This window comes from Lithobates pipiens, unplaced genomic scaffold, assembly GCF_037356315.1.
Source record: "Lithobates pipiens isolate NorthernLeopardFrog02 unplaced genomic scaffold, aLitPip1_a1.2 Scaffold_13, whole genome shotgun sequence".
Classification (NCBI taxonomy): domain Eukaryota; kingdom Metazoa; phylum Chordata; class Amphibia; order Anura; family Ranidae; genus Lithobates; species Lithobates pipiens.
Genome location: NW_027507718.1, coordinates 114,340,005 through 114,357,533, shown reverse-complemented (window position 1 = coordinate 114,357,533; position 17,529 = coordinate 114,340,005). Strand labels below are relative to the sequence as shown.

At 41.1% G+C, this 17,529-nt stretch overlaps 2 protein-coding genes across 5 annotated transcripts in view; one reads left to right on the top strand and one right to left on the bottom strand.

Moving 5' to 3' along the window:
* HOPX (HOP homeobox) overlaps nucleotides 1-8,831 on the top strand; it is a 35,124-nt gene extending 26,293 nt beyond the window's left edge. For all 3 annotated transcript variants that reach the window (XM_077475408.1, XM_077475407.1, XM_077475409.1), the window contains exon 3: nucleotides 8,349-8,831. In XM_077475408.1, the coding sequence (XP_077331534.1) occupies nucleotides 8,349-8,426 (78 nt within the window). In that variant the 3' untranslated portion in view covers nucleotides 8,427-8,831. The remainder of the gene's footprint in view (nucleotides 1-8,348) is intronic.
* Nucleotides 8,832-10,397: 1,566 nt separating this feature from the next.
* ARL9 (ARF like GTPase 9) overlaps nucleotides 10,398-17,529 on the bottom strand; it is a 34,363-nt gene continuing 27,231 nt past the window's right edge. For both annotated transcript variants that reach the window (XM_077475405.1, XM_077475406.1), the window contains exon 4: nucleotides 10,398-11,498. In XM_077475405.1, coding sequence (XP_077331531.1) covers nucleotides 11,307-11,498 — 192 coding nt within the window. In that variant the 3' untranslated portion in view covers nucleotides 10,398-11,306. The remainder of the gene's footprint in view (nucleotides 11,499-17,529) is intronic.

Genomic DNA, 17,529 nt, shown 5'->3' with positions numbered 1-17,529 from the left:
TGAGCAAAGGGTTAACTGTGTGCCTAGTCTGTGTTTTTGTGTACAGTGTGGTGCTTTCACTTGGGGAAGAGATTGATTCTAATCTCTGCTTTGCAGCGAAACAGGATCGTTACCCCCCTAGCAGAACTGAGATATGCCTTGTTTACATGGAATTATCACAACAGAAGTGGTCCACCAGTGCCATGCACCCTCCTGCAGGCAGGAATACAGAATCACGTATATGTGATTCTGCCCACAGCTGCCACCCTGTAGCCGTAAAAGTGCTATAGGGCGATTAGAAAGTTGTTAATGTGCTGCTGTATCTTAACAGACAAAGGTAATTTTCCCATGTGAACACTGAACACACACTACCAAGCCAGTCGAGGTAACCCTGTGCCTAGCTAGGATTTTTCCTTTGGGTTTAGGATACTGCTTGGCATCCTGAGATTGTAAGTCAAAGTAGTTCTTTTGAGGCTCCCCTGTTAAAATGGGTGCTAGCACATCAGACTGAAACAAAGAAGGGTGGCGGCACACCCAGGAATTAAAATCAATGCATTTTATTGAAGATCCATGAAATCATAGGAACATGACACACAACGATCCAAAAAGTGCTCAGTGGACGCGTTTCACACAAACATGCTTACTCATCACAAAGCACATCAGATTACTGTTTCTCTGGTAACTTCTCATGTTCAGCGACTCTTTTACAAGTAGGTCTAATCATTCTCAACAGATAATTTCCACAAAAAATTCTGCAGCAGCGGTTGAGGTGTAGAAATTGGACCTTGAGCCGCTATCTGCCTCTTTAAAAGGGGTCTGTATCTGCTGGTGTAGAGACAGGTTCACATGTTGCTTTCTCTCTAAACAGGCATGGTGGACTATAGTCAATGGTGGCATCTGCTGGTCAGCTTTGCCAATGTGAGCTGTTTTACAGCCCCCGTCATTTTATTTAACAATAGGCACTGCCTGAATCTGAATATCAAGTTGTAAGGGGGGAAGGCTCACCTGGTATTTGCAGTGGTAAACTTTGCACAAGACAGGGACATCCAGGAACAGTCCAGACAAGTTTGTCCCACACTTTTATTTAGCAATGTGGCAGGGTTTTGTACAGGAAGCATAATATAAAACGGACAAAACGTCTTCTGGTTTGAGCTAACAGAGTGTCCCCTAAGGCTACATTCACACCGCATTTGCCCCAGTGTGAATGGCAGTGGCAGGAATCTGCAGATTCCTGCTGCTGTTTTTGACACCCATGAGCTGCGGCTGCCAATCCCATACACTTTAATGACAAGTTGCTGGTAGTTGCAGCTGTTTGAACAACCAGAGATTCCCTACTTTATGTGCATCCAGTAACAATCACCACAGGTAATCTCTGGCTGTGTGAACAGCCACAAAACAATGAAGCTGTCAGCAACCTGTCACTAAAGTCAGGGTCGGTGCTACCACTAGGCAAACTAGGCAGCCGCCTAGGGCGCACTTCTGCCTAGGGGCGCCCAGGCTGCTGGTTTCCCTCAGGGTTTGCATTCTCTGCAAGATGCAGCATGTAACTAACTCAGTCCGACTGGTAGTGTAATTGGAGGTGCAGCATAGCACTGGAGCCAGCACTAGAGGAAGCACAGCTGATGTTTCCTGTATAGTGGCATCTTCTGTCACATGGGCAGGGTAAAGGGGGTGGAGTAAGGGGTGGATCCAATGGGGGCGGCAAAATGAGGTTTCACCTAGGGTGTCAAAAATCCTTGCACCAGCCCTGACTAAAGTGCACAGAGTGGTCAGCCACAGCTAGATACTCAGAGGTATCAGAAACAGCAGGAGGAATCAGCAGAACTGCTGCTGCCATTCGCATTGAGGCAAATTGCTGTTTCAAATGTAGCCTTATACTGTAGGTTTCTTAAACAGCACTTTTTTTTTTAAACAGTACTATTTTTTTTATCTCACTTGGCTACCAGGGAAAAATGGGCCTTGGAATGGAGGCTTTATCCCACCCAAAGTTCTGCAAAGCTTTGGATAGGATACCTTTCTCTCTCCCTTCTTGCTTTACATTGCTACCCAATAATTGTGCTTTACTGTTTCTGTATATGGTGCAAATCTCTGCATCTGACACATTATAATACTGTAACCATTTGTGGACCTTGGGGCATATAAGGCACACTCGAAAAAATTTAATTATGAGTGTGCTGCATATGCACTGGTCCTTGCCCCTCGCTGCAGCTTTCATTTTGGGTTCCAGGAGCCACTGTAGTGGTACATGTGTAAATGCCTGCAAACTGTGCTGAAGGGCAATCATCTGTCCCTAACTGCAGGTAATTGCTATCTGTGTGATTACTTCTGAATACTGGTTTAAAGCTGCGGCTGCTGTCAACCTGCCAATGCTGGCCATTGCTGTCGCACATACCTAGGTCCCCAGGCATCGTTTTTTTGCAATGTACTTGTCGCAACATGGCTGATTTTGCAATGCAAATAAGGCCTAATACAGTCTCAACTGTTACTTGAAGGCAAAATGTGTTGAAAAGATAGATGGTGTTTTGTTTTTTTTGTACAGAAAGTCAAACGTGTACACACCCCAGGAATATGGGGGAGGCTGCATGAGCTCCATGGCCTTATCACTGACATGGTCTCTGCTGCATATTTTTTTTCCTGTAGTCATGCCCTAAACAGAACCATTTTAATTATTTCAGCTGTTATTCTGTGAAAAGAACTGGGAAAACTGAATTGCATGAGTTAGGGTAAAAGTTTGAGAAACACTGCACTGGGCTAAATATTGCATAACATTCTGGCGTCCTCTAGTGGAGACTTGCAATATCTCTCCCTTTTGATTTATAAAATGTCTTCTGCATGTGCATTTTCTCCGTTAACTGTGTGGTAATATAATACAGGTTTAACTCAGCAGTGTTTAATCTGGGTTGAAAATCCCTATAGGACATGGGACCACCATAGATATATGAAACAGCTAATTTTAAATGTTAAAGACAAATCTAAATTTGTTTTACTTTAAAAATATTACAATTTGATATATGTGAATGTCTCAAAAATCCAATCAGTTATGGTTCAGGTGAACTTTAAGGAATTTGCGAACCTCCAAAATTTGGAATTCCTGAAATGGAAGTCAAAGGCAAACTAAACCAACCACTTAAAAAAAGTGAGTATTCCAGGACATCAAATAGTGCAAAGTTGTGCTGAATGGTAAGGTGCTCCTAGCAAGCCTACCCGATATGGCAGTTAAAAAAGCCCCACCAGGAGCCCCAAGCATAAAATGGACTACATCTAACACCAAGCATCAAACTTTTTGATTTTGCTGAAGCAGAGAGAGCGATATGTCCCTCTCTCTTTCCTTAATATCCCTTCCATCTCTCTTTTACAAAGAGTCTTCACAAAGTTTCCTCCCAAAAAAAAGTGTGGAAACTTTTTGAAGAACCCTGGTACAATTTCTCCATGCCTCTGTCATCTGCAGTCCCTCCCCCTTCCCCCACTTTCTTTTTCCCTTGGATTGATTAGGTCAACAACAAACATTTATAAATGTAGAAACGGTAGTCGCCTGCTGACAGTGATTGAAAGTACATAACTTGCTCAAGCCTTGTGATTCAGGTTATTGACATGTAGGTCTCTGCCCTTGTACACACGGTCGGACATTCCGACAACCAAATCAGTCGGATTTTGTCTGAAACTGGTGTTGCATACACACGGTCGGACAAAGTTGCCGGAAAATCCGATCGTTCAGAACGTGATGATGTTATTTTGTTATGACGGGACTACGCTCAGGCTAGTAGCCAATAGGTTTGGTCCAGGAATTTGATCTGAGCATGCGTGGCACTTTGTCCAATCGGAATTCTCTACAAACGATCAGACAAAGTCCAATCGGATCATGTTGTTGGAAAATTTTATAGCCCACACACGGTCGGCTTATCCGACAACACGGTCCGATCGGACATTTTCCATCAGAATGTCCGACCGTGTGTACAAGGGCTTAGACATTACCAGCTTCAGTGGTCTTACTACTATTGTATTGATTAACTGCTTGTTACAATTGGTACATCCTGATTGCCTGTATTTCTACTACCTTTGTACTGCTGTTTCTCCCAAATTAAAAATGTATTTAAAAAAAAAATGCACCAGGGATACGGAGATAGAAGGGTGGGACCTGTAGGCACTGACTGTCAAGCTAAGGCAAAAGCAGAAGCAGATATTTACCAGAAACAGCCTAGGGAGCAGTTTAGTCCATTTTTCCCCAGAAGTTTAATTGGAAATCTTAACTGCAAAAAATAAAGTTGCAATTCTGATATGGCTTGGGATATCAAAATATATAAAATTTAGTCCAAATCTAACATTTTTCGAATTTCAGGAATAAATAATTACAAAAGCAATCAAATGTGTGACTGAAAATGCACTAGTTACTAAATACAGTTATCATTTGTTGATAAATGCTAAGTAGGACTTTAAACTCAATGCTACAATAAAAAAAAATATATAGCTTAACCACTTACAGACCGGAAGATTTCCCCCCTTAATGAACAGGCCATTTTTTGTGATTTGGCACTGCGTCACTTTAACTGGCAATTGTGCGGTCGTGCGATGTTGTACCCAAACAAAATTGATGTCTTTCTTCCTCACAAATAGAGCTTTCTTTTGGTGGTATTTGATCACCTCTGCGGGTTTTATTTTTTGCTCTATAAATAAAAAAAGCGACAATTTTGAAAAACAATATTTTTTACTTTTTGCTATAATAAATACCCGCAAAAAAGTCTTCATCACTTTAGGCCAATATGTATTCTACATATTTTTGGTAAAAAAGAAAAAAAAAATCTTGCAATAAGCGTATATTGATTGGTTTGCTCAAAAATTATAGCATCTACAAACTATAGGAAAGATTTATGGCATTTTTATTATTATTTACCAGTAATGGCGGTGATCTGTGATTTTTAGCAGTACATTGCAGTAGACAGATCAAAAACACATTTTTGGGACCATTGACATTTATACAGCGATCAGAGCTATAGAAATGCACTGAATACTGTTTAATGTCATTGGCAGGGAAGGGGTTAACACTAGGGGGAGATCAAGGGGTTAAATGTGTTTCTTATTGAGGGGGGATGGGACTGACTGAGGGAGGAGACATATCGTTGTTCGTAATTACTACAAACAGCAGATGTGTCTCTTTCCCCTTGTCAGAACAGAGATTTATATACACAAATCCCTTTCTGTCTTTCGTACCCGCGATTGCTTTGCGTGTGTGTGTGAGCCGGTTGGCAAGTGGTGAAATTAAGGGACTCAGAATATGTATTTTAAGTATGCCTGCAAAGAGCTTATTGAGAACAGAAGACGTTATACGTTTCAACACATGGTCAATACACAGCAAAGCACATACAGTGTTCTGCACTAACTGTCCAATAGTAGCACAATTCCCACCCATTGGGGTTGATTCACTAAAGGCAAATCCACTTTGCACTGAAAGTGCATTTGGGTAAGCAGGCGCTGTAGATAAGTGGATTTTATCATCCAATCATGTGAAAGCTAAAATTATGTTTTGTTTTTTTTCCTTGCACGCCCCCCTCGGATCTACAGCGATTGCACTTGTAGTGCAAAGTTGATTTTTCTTTAGTAAATAACCCTCATTTTGTCTGTGTAGACTGGGTAAATCTTTTACAAAAAGTATGGGAACTTTAAAAGAAAACTTGCTGGTTGTCTGGGTATCCTGCTGTTTGAATGGTTTTCAGGACAAGTGTGCTGATCAATTCAAAGTGAGTATAATAGAATAGACTGAGCCCTGATGTTACTAGAGTAACACGACGTCCAAATAACTAGTATTTTTTTTAGAAGGGAAGGTCAACAGCGACAGTCCCCATAATTTCTCTGTGGCAGTTTCCTTTCCTATTTCAAATAATTTTTTTATAATTAGCTTGGGGACTTTTAGCTTGCCTCATGGTAGGACAATGGGCTCAAATTGGTCAAAGCAGTGCAAACTATAGTTCAAAGTTTCTAAAAAATAATGCACCCCTAGATAGAGTACAATATCAGGGATACAGTGTTGGCCAGAACTACAGAAGAATCGAAGGTACTTATTTCAGATGATTGCAAAATGAGCAAATAGTGTGATCAAGCATTGAGAAAAGCAAATAGAATTCTAGGATGCATCACCAGAAGGAAAGAAGCACCAATTTCCCATATATAAATCTTTAGTTAGACCTCATTTAGAATACTGTGTCTAGTTCTGGAGACCTCACCTAAAAATCATATTGATAAGAACGAGTCTATAGACAGACAACAAAAATTGTGAAAGGTCTGAGGGGTAAAACATATCAGCGGAGACTTCAGGAATATAATATGTACCGTATAGACTAGAAAGAAGGGAAAGGGGAGAATTGGTTAAAACCCTTAAAAACCGGAAGAGGGTAAATAAGGTTCAGGAGGCCAGCAGATCAAGAACACAGAAGAAGAAGACATAACCCAAACTAGTAATAGGAAAGTTAAAAACAAACATTTAAAAGTGTTATTTTACTAAAAGAGTAGTTGATGCTTGGAATAAATGTTAAGCAATGGTAGTGTGTCAGTCAACAGTAGGTAGAAACATGCTGGGGACAGACAAATCTATACTAAAACAAACAACAAAAAACGAGAGACTCAATGGTCCTCAATTTGTACAACCACCTTCATGAGCAATGCTTCCATGAGATGTTTGTAGGCTTGAATAATTTCATTATGCAAAACCATGAGTTTTAGAACAGAGTAACTAGAGTGTTAATAATTAGGCCTCATGCACACGGGGCATTGAAATAAACCGAGCTGCAAAGCCAGTACCTACGCCAGAAAAAAAAAAACACTTTTAGAAGCCTTTTTCTTTGGCGTTAATGCGCGTTTCTCTGCCCTCTATTATCCACTCCCAAATCCAATTATTACAGCTTTAGAACACTTGACGCTGCTTATGGCTGTATACAGTGTTCTCAGCAGTTTTTACAGCTTAACACTGCTGCTCCAGAATGCCCTGGTCCTGGGTTTTTTTTTTTTACAGCTTCAAAATGCCTATGCCACTTACAGGTCCTAAAATCTTATGTGTGCATGGACCCATAAACAACATGAAGCTGAAACAAAAAAAAAAAAAAAAAAAAAAAAAAAAAAAAAAAAAGGTCTGACACTGCTAAAAGGGGCAGTAAGAATGCCCTGTGTGCATAAGACCCTTATGCCGCATACACACGATCGGAAATTCGGCCATCAAAAGAACGCTTTTGGTCGGAAAATGCGATCATGTGTATGCTCCATCAGACTTTTGCTGGCCGAAATGCATGTTCTCAATTTTTCAGTCGGAAAAAGTTCCTATCCGAAAATGCGTTCGCATGTATGCAACTCAGACGTGCAAAAACTCACGCATGCTCAGATTCAACTACTAGATGGAGGCGATTGGCAACTGGCTATTGAACTTCCTTTTTCTAGTCCCATCGTACGTGTTGTACGTCACCGTGTTCTTGACGGTCGAAATTTGGTGTGATCATGCGTATGCAAGACAGCTTGAGCGAAAGCCTGTCAGAATTCCGTCGGGAAAACCATCAGAGCTTTTTCCGACCAAAATTACGATCGTGTGTACGCGCATTAGAGTATCTGCAGAGAGACTTTTAGGGACAAAGCAGGACATATCTGGCCTAAAGATTGAAATAACTTTATTCAGAATACTGTAGTTATAGATGGAATGGTAGTTCAGCTGTGGTCTGTAAGTGCCAGCTCAGCATCTCACGTACTGAAGTCAGAGGATCAGTACAACTGCCAGGCAACTAGCATTTTCTGAGTAGGTCTGGAGTGGCAGCTTCTCAGTTTCTCTGATCACTGTGCATTTTTAATAATGTAAAGCATTACCGTGCGTTAAGATGCGCTGCTTTATTACAGCCAGTTCATTTGGAATAAGGTGGCAGTGCACCTCAATGCAAAGAAAATTAAACATGACCGTGTTAACACAAGGCACCGCAACACACAGCATGTGCAGCATTGTGGAATAGGACATATCAATTACCAACTGTGGAAAAACAACTTATAAATAAAATAGACATGACTCCAATTATTACAAAGTTTTGTCCATCTAACTTTTTTGTGCAATTTTATTTACTCAAAAGGCCCCCCATGCTGCTAAAAATGCAGATTTTATTGGTGCAAGCAAAGGATGCGTTCTCCAGATAAACAAGTGTAATAAACACGGAATTATATACTACAGACCGACTCATCTCCCACAGGCATGAGATGTGCAGGGAATATTATCTATTGCCACAGCATGAGAGGACTGCTGTTTAGTGGATATGCTAGATTATAAACAGCAATTATTAATTAACTCGGGGTGTTACGAAGAGAGTATCCAAATTGCAATGAGTAATTATGCTTTTTTTTTCCCCCCCTAGAAATGGTTCAAAAATCGATTAGCTAAATGGAAAAGATCGGAGGGTTTACCGTCAGAATGTGGATCAGTCATGGACTAAGGAGGCACTGTGAATGCACATTTTATACAACGTGTTTATCTCGAATATTTTTTCTACAGAGCTCAAGATTATTTGAAAGAAAAATTATTATATTACGTACTGTTTGTGCATTAGGCTTATACTCATCTATGTTGTATATACAAATGTAATATATTTAAAAATGTCCAGTCTTGAATTTAATACTTTATTTGAAAAAAATATTTATGTAACTAAAGCTATATTTAACCAGTAATATAATCTAAACTGGAAATAGGTCTATTCAGATCCTAGTCATATACAATATGTACATGTAAAAGCAGCAATAAAGCAACGTAGAATGGCTGAAGATTAATTATACAAATATATGTAAAAAATTGCATATTTTTGCATGGAAATATTTAATAAAAAATAAAGATTTTGTAGAAATACATTTCTTGAGATATTACACCTTCACAGGAGGAGGTTTCTATACATGGAATGATAAAGCTGTAGCACCTAGCACAGCTGAAGTGACCCCTTGGAACCACGTGCCGATTAGAACCCTGGATGATGGAAGTTTTTAATCTCTTTATCACGTCATAAGATAAATACAGGGTGGCCATTGGCTACCTCCTGAGAAAAAAAAAAAAAAAGTTATCCTGGCTAGTAGGGATGAGCTCAAGTGTGTTCACATTGAACACATGCAGAGTCTGCCAGGAAGTCGGCGCAGTGCTGCGCTAATCACAGGCAGTGAGACATTGCCCCGATGTGCGGCTGCAGAGATCAGGCAATGTCTCACTGCCTGTGATTAGCGCCGCGCTGACTTCCTGGCGGGCTCAGCACATGTTCAATGCGAACACGCTTGAGCTCATCCCTACTGGCTAGTAAATGAACCCACAAGTATTAGGAAAAGTCAGAAATCTTGAAGTGACACTAATGCCGCATACACATGACCGGACTTTCTGGCAGACTAGGTCCAACGGTCTTCCCGATGGACTTTTGGCGGAGTTCCGACAGACTTTCCCAAAGAATGGACTTGGCCACACACGAACGGACTAAGTCTGTTCAGTTTGAAGGTGATGACGTAAATGGGACTAAACAAGGAAGTTCAATAGCCAATAGCTTCCCTTGCGTTGCATTTGGTCCTTCGGACCAGCACATAGACGAACGGTTTCCCAATTTTAGTCCGTCGGATAGATTTGAAACATGTTCTAATTTCTAGGTTCGTCTGATTTTTTTCCCCCCAAAAACAATCGGACTAGCCCACACACGATTGGGTTGTCCAATGGACTAATCCCTTCGGACCTAGTCTGCCGGAAAGTGCGGTCGTGTGTACGAACCATAAATCTCAGCCCAATTTTTTTTCTTCACTGCTGTGGTCTGAATTTGTTTTCTATGGTCTCACTGTAAGTAGAAGCACATCCACTCTCTATTGGTTGCTCCCAAGATGAACTGTGGGATTTGTAGTGTGCATAAAAAACTAAGTGCACATGACCTCAACATGCACTGCTTGTTCCAAACAAACAGAACTGTGCGGGAAAAGGAGAGCTTTTAACCTCTACAAGACACAGTAATGACATATAGCTGCTGGCCGGTGGTCCCACAGATAGGAGCTTGGAACCAGGTATCTGACACACTGAAGTGTTTTGGTTACAGTAGAGTAATGAGATAAATCTTACATTTGCACGCAAGGCAATCTCTACCTTCACAGGAAGCCCCCTTAATTCTTTATATGTGGTGAAACAGTGACTTCACGGCCTCATTCACAAGGGTGTACTGCAGTGTATGCTCATGCAATGGCTGTGTTTGTCCACATGGGGATGCACAAGCATTTCCTGCATTCCTGTGCAAGCAGTCCTATTCATGTCACTTGGGAAGCAGCGGCTGCACTGATACAGCCACTGCTCCCCATTTGACAGCCCTGTGGGAGCACAACCCTCAACGCAGACTGTATAGACCGGAACCATTTACAAAAACAAATGTAGAACTTTAACAAACCAACAGAACTCTGTATTTCACAAAATGTTCTCTATTTATTTAGCACATTTAAAACTGGACAATATATATTTTTTAATTTCAATAGAAAAGTGTGAAGTGAAGAGGAATACAATAAATCAAACATATCGAAAGTGTCAGAAAAATCTGTATTATTCAATCCAGTGCATCAGATACCCCCTTTTTCTATAACCATTAGCCTAGGTTCACACTAGTGCTGCTGTATAAATCATCTGTTTGTCAGTGTGTTTATGTAGCAAGTTTTTTGATGCGTTTTCATGCTTAATTTTTTTTGTGCATGTGTATTTCTTAAACTTTTCATGTACTCCTGTTGAAGCCTATGAGGCCAAAAACTCACAATGTTTACCAAGGGAAGCAGCTGCACCTTTTCAAAAATTGCACTGCAGCATGTTGAAATGATGTGAACGGGCACCAGAGAGAATGACATGTTGTACACTGTAGCACTATGGCACACTCACTAGCGTTAATGGGGCTTTAGTACAGAAAAAAAAAAAAAAAAAAAATCATCAGTCAACTTCAGATCCATTTGATAAATGAAGGCCAAGCATAATACAATGACATGTATTATGTTACACAGTTATGTTGACCTTCTCCTTAACAGATGCCAGTATATAAAACCTGAACATCATAGTTCTGTTCAGGCTGAACAACAAAAAAAAAATAACAAAATCATGAAAATCTTGAAAAAGCTGCGTGTTAAATTTTCAACTAAATATGTATTGTGTAGCCAATATTCACCACTTTCTAAAAAGGCAAGTTGCAAACGCAATAAATGTGATCTTTAGAAATATATTACTAAGACAGTATAAATGTAAGAACTATTTTACACAGTAAAATCGCAAAGTACACAGCATTACTGCAGCATGTACTCTGCATTACTTTGGCATGTGCTTGTAACAAGTGCAATTAGGATATTTTAGCAGAATTTTCGGAAAGAAGCTGTGCAAGAAACTCCTTGGCATCTAGAATCCCAGAAGAAACCTCAGATTCATCTTTTGTTGCATAAGTCCCAATTAAAAAGAGCTTCCGTTGTTCACCAATATCTGTCAACCCAAGAGCCTCATGAATCTCAGTGATGTGGTATGCATTCTTTAGGTCCTTTGGGAAGAATGAAATAAGATTAATTTTGATTGACGCCAACAAACAAAATCATAGCATTGTGGGGGGGGGGGGGCATTAAGACAAACAGTTATTTACATATACATTTACATCAATACCAGGCACTTATATACCTTCCTGCCCAAGGCAATTTTCAGTTTTCTGTGCTGTCGCTGTTTAAATGACAATTGCGTGGTCATGCTACACTGTACCCACACAACAGAATTTTTATCATTTTGTTCACACAAATAGAGCTTTCTTTTGGCGATATTTGATCACCTCTGCGGTTTTTATTTTTTGCTAAACAAATTAAAAAAAAAAAAAAAAAAAAAGACCACAAATGAAAAAAAAAAAAAAAAGTTTTGCTTTTGTTTCAGTTATAAAATGTTGTAAATAAGCAAGTCTTCTCCTTCACTGATGGGCACAAATAAGGCGGCACCAATGAGCGGACACTGACAGGCACCGATGATGGGCATGGATATGCAGCACTGAAAGGCTGCAAAGATGGGTACTTATGGGTGGCACTGATAAGCATCCCTGGTGGCACTGGCAGTGGTAGGCATTGTGAGTGGGCACTGATTGGCATTTCCCTGGTGGTCTAGGGGGAGGCACACCTGCCAATTGGCTCTCCTCTACTCACGTCTGTCAGACGCGAGTGAGGAAAAGCCGATCAATGGCTCTTCCTGTTTCCATCGTTATTCAGCTGTAAATGGAAATGGCTGAGGACATGGCAAAGAGCCTCCATCGGAGGCTCTTTACCGAGATAGGTGTAGTGGTGTGTCAGACTGACACAGCACACCACTGATTGACACAATGCATGCCATATGACGCCCAGTCAGGATAACTGAACCACCGTCCGGCCTTCATTCTGCTATAGGACAGGCTGAGAAGTGGTTAAAGATTTATTATCTAAAACACAACTTTTATATTTTAATAATAAAACATTTTCTTTTACAAAGGTTTTTATTGCAAATGAAGTATAACAAAGGTATACAAATAATTACTGGTTACAGTAGACATCAGACAACAAAATTTATAAAAAAAAAAAAAACCCCGACATCAAAACGTTGGCTATATAGTGTCTAACGTCCTGTGTACATTAAGCCTTACAGGAGAATAAGTTAAATACTATAAATTCAAATAACCCCATAGTATGAACAATAATATTCTTTTAAACACTGGCAACACATTCATTTGGTATAAGCAACGGCCATTATGGTTCTTACAATACTGGAATTCTTAGTAAATGCACAACAACCCATTCTTTGGCACCACTATGGGTGTACTTTAGGTGGAGGGTGGAAATGCACTAGTTCGGGGAGGTGAACTCTAACATATCTTTCCCTGAAGGGTAAAGGTCACAGGGTAAAGGTCACAGACCCACAACTCAAAGCACATAAGACCAGTAACCTCTGTCATAGAGCTGGCAAAGACATCTCAGGGCCTCTCACTGGCAGCTGACTATCCAACCCTGGGTAACAGTCTTGCTGCTATCCACCTCACACTCAGGAATAGACACTGGTGGGAACTTCAAAAATCTCTTAGTGACCTTCCATTTACCCTCAGGCATTTACTGTTCCCTTTTTAAACCCAAGCCATTTTAATTGACCCTTTGGAAAATTCCATAGACTCTTGGGGGGCCAATATTAACCACTTTGGGAAGCCCCCAGGCTATTTGGAATTGGGCCTATAAATCCGTAGAGTGTCACCTTTTGGTTTACAAGTCAGTGAGTAATTTTTACACAGAAAGATTATAAGGAAAATCAAATTATTTGGCTACATGAGCAGATTTAAAAGAGCCACTGAAATGAATACCCTAGTTTTTAATTAGTTTGGAGTTTTTTGTTTGACAGTCCTTTTTGTGGTCAATCCCCTGTGGTCATTGGTAGGAATTGGCTGGGTATGGCATATTATTATATATATATATATATATATATATATATATATATATATATATATATATATTAATTATACACACACACACACACACACTGTTTAAAGCTGGGACTAATACAAGTAAGAAAAAAAAAAAAAAAAAAAAAAAAAAAAAGAATACAAAAAAAAAAAAAAAATAGAAACGTAGGCAAAACTTTTTCCTGGTGCCTCCATCCATGGCAGCATACCTGTGACAAGCTCACTTTATGGTCAGTGAATGGTGGTTGAGCGTCCCTTACCCCTGTAGCCAGCAGCTTCCAGCTGGATTCAAGCCTTTCCCAGGTGCAGTCCCTATTCTTGGGCAACTAAATGCGCCAATATAGGGAGTCACTTCTGTGGGTCTTTTGAGACAGTAGTTGTCTCTAAACCAAGAGCTCCTATCTGTATTTATATACTCGCAGCAGACAAAGCAGCTATATCTATTTTTCACTTAGCCTTACCCTTCCATTTCTCCCTCCTGTCATCTCTTCTCTCTCACTCTAATTTCCTTGCATTCCTCTCAATTTTTTGCCTTTTTCCTCCCCCACCACCTTCTCCTCCGTGTGATATTGTACCTTCAATCCTGGATGCTATAGTGGGTGGTGTGCATCTCACACCAGCTTCTGAGTCCCTCAGCATCTTCCTGCCCGCTCTACAAATGCGCGGATGTCAAGAGCCGGCTTGGTGGGCTGGGCAGACCACATAAGTGATTGCGCGGTCTGGCCTGAGGTTTTGGCGGCTATCCTGAATAGGGGCAAAAGTAAAAATGTTTGCCCTTTGTCAAAATAATTTAGAGGGTTGTATGTTCCAATGTATGTTCTCCATTGTTTATTACTGGGGGCTTTCAGCATGGCAAGGGAGGGAAGGAAGGAGGAGGGAGGGAGGGAGGGAAGGAAGGAGGAGGGAGGGAGGGAGGGAGGGAAAGGAAGGGAGGAAAGGAGGAAGGGAAGGAAGGGAGAGAAGGAAAGGAGGAAGAAGAGGAGGAAGAGGAGGAAGAGGAGGAAGAGGAGGAAGAGGAGGAAGAGGAGGAAGAAGAGGAAGAGGAGGAAGAAGAGGAAGAAGAGGAAGAAGAGGAAGAAGAGGAAGAAGAGGAAGAAGAGGAAGAAGAGGAAGAAGAGGAAGAAGAGGAAGAAGAGGAGGAGGAGGAGGAGGAGGAGGAGGAGGAGGAGGAGCACTTATGCTGGTACGTTTATGTATTTTAGCCTTGTACACCAGAAGCCCAAGAGAAAATCAAGGCGACGAACAATCCTATGAAGGCCCCAACCAGGGAAAAACCATCCAGATCAGGATACAATGCAAATCGGTGAGGGTTCATCCATGAAAAGACATAGTTCTTCACATTCAACAACTCTCAAATCCCTAAATGCCGAGCATGCGGGGGTCATCCCATTACCAGCTAATTGGTCTTCAAAAGCTGTTTAGAGTCTATGCAGCTGACAGAGTCAGAGGGTTAACAGGTAAGCTGTTCTACTCAAAAGATGGGCAGAGGTTACATAGCGGAACCAGCAACAGCAGTTCCATTGCAGCAACTAGCTCAAACTCCTCCAGAGAATCCTCTCACCATGAGCAAGTATCCCTCCTAGACATCTGGTTAATAGTGGGCCATCTCAGGATACCTCAGAAGAGCTTGGACTTCAACCTTTTTCTAGTTCAACCAGGCTGTAAAGGAAGCCAACACTACATCTGAGAAGTCAAAGATGTACTTCCCATTTCTAAAGAAGCACAGTTCCTTCTTTCGGTTCGGGTTCCACTAGTGCGACTTGGGACTGCAAAGCCGCATGACAAGTGGTACCCCATGATTTCAAATGAGTACCGTTCATATATCAATAGAGCTGCAACATCATACATACACCACCAAGGCGGAACCCAAAACAGTTCCTCTTCTATCTTCCAGGCTACTTGAACACAAATGCCAAACAACTATCCCAAAAAATAGTCCCTACAACCGAAGTTATTCAATTGGATTGTGGGCCAGTAGATCTTTCCTGAACTGCATCTTTTTGCTACAACAAGCAATACCAAGCTGCAGAGGTTTGTTTTACATTTACCTCACCTTTGAGGTGTAGGGTATTTCCCTTCACTTCCTGTCCCATAGCCAAACAGTAATTGAAAGGAAATCCCAGCAAATTAAGGGAATCTCCGGGTCACCAGCACTAGTGTCCCCATTGAAAGATTTCCCCTCAGATTACTTTTCTGGGGAAAATCTAAAATTTGGGATTATCTTTTCCTTTAACTTTCAATGATTTTGGTAAACAGGACAAATAGAGAGGGTGAATCTCTCCAAGGGGGACACAGACAGCAATAAAAACTAACAGATGTTCTAATCTATCTCCTCTCTATCCAGAACCTAAAAAAGTTTTGCCTTTAGTTATACTTTAAAAGAAAAAATTATCTACCAGGAAGGGCTGGTGCTAGGCCCATCAGCATGGCCTAGCATATCAACAGATATGCAGAGATGTGGAAGCTGTCGCAGCTACTTGCAGGCATCATTAAGTACCTGAACTTTATACCGGACAGCAGATTATTTTGTTTTAAATAACAGAGTTGCATTAAAATTTTCCAAAAAAAGCATTGCTTAAATTATAATGCATTTAGTTCTGGGTGCATTAAAGAGGAAGTAAACCCTTCCAAACAACTTGGACCTATAGGTAAGCCTAGATTAAGGCTTACCTGTAGGTCCAAGCAATATCTCCTAAACCTATATGGTTTAGGAGATATTTGCCCGAAAATGGCGCAGGCGCACTAAATGCGGCAAATCCAAGAATGGATTTGCCAAATTTGTCGACTCCCGTGCCCATGCGCGGGAGTGACGTCATCGCGGCTTCGCCGTATGACAGCGGCGGAGCTGCGAGGCGCGACTCCCGTGCGCATGCGCGGGAGTGACGTCATCGCGGTTGCGCCGCTGTGATTCGTCGGAGCTGCGAGACGCCACAAGCAACATGGATGCGGCGGACTACAGGGATCAGCGGCGACTTCGCTGGCTCCTGTGTCAGGTAAGTGACACATAATGAGCTACTATGCGATGCATAGTAGTCCATTATGCTTTACCTTTGCAGGGAAAAAAAGAGGAAGTAAACCCATCAGGGTTTACTTCCTCTTTAACATCCTGAATAATTGTATTTTGGTTCATTGATCTGCACTTTACCATTTAGGTAATTTCAAATGAAAGATGCAATCTAACACTCCAAGAGTTCTAGCAATACTAAAGTCTGTTTATTTTTTTTTTCTTTTTTTTTTTTTAAATTCAAGCATGTATTCTTAACTCTAAAAAGTACCTTCAATTGCTCTCAGCCTTCTCCAAATTTATATGTTGGCCCTCCTGCAGACTGGGTTGGAGAAGCTCCTCTACATGGGATGGATCACACTAATAAACTGTGAATTGTAGGCATACATTTTTGCAGCAGTTCCCTAGGATCTGTAAATTTTAGGCGTTTCCCCCAGGTTGAAAAAGCCTGGAATAAGCTGTGGAGAAATCCACACACGCTCATTTGGTTTAATTTTCCGAAACCCTCTCTCTCTGCACCACCATAGTGGACTCTCCAGTGATATCATCCTACAGTGGGAGCAAAGGAAGCTACTTCTAAACATAACTAATAAAGAGCATGGAAACCAAGAGCATTGTTTTTTTCCTTAAAAGTTTCAGTCAAAAGGGAAGTTTAGCACATTGTACTGTTCTTAATATACTAAAAGGTTTAGCAATGTTCGCTTTTCTAAACGCCACAGAAAAAAACAAAAACAAACATACATAAACATGGGACTGGGGCTCGATGTATTTAAAACAGAATTTGAGGATCTCAAGCTTTGTGCTACAACTATGTAATGAAGATCAGGTTAAAGCGGTTGTGTACCCCGCTTGGGGATTTTTATCTACAGGTAAGCCTAGAATAAGGCTTGCCTGTAGGCAAAATTAATCCTCCCAATCCTGCATGGGGGCGGGGATTGGTTCTTGGCTGGTAAACATGTTGGCACCATAACAAACCACCCCCCCCCCTCCCATCGGTGACCCGGCGCTGCTGGGGGGGGGGGGGTAGCTAGCACATTATGTCATTGTCTTGCAGGGTTTTTTTTCCCAGCGGTTTACTAGCGCTTTAATGCATTGTTGATCTAACTGTGGGGT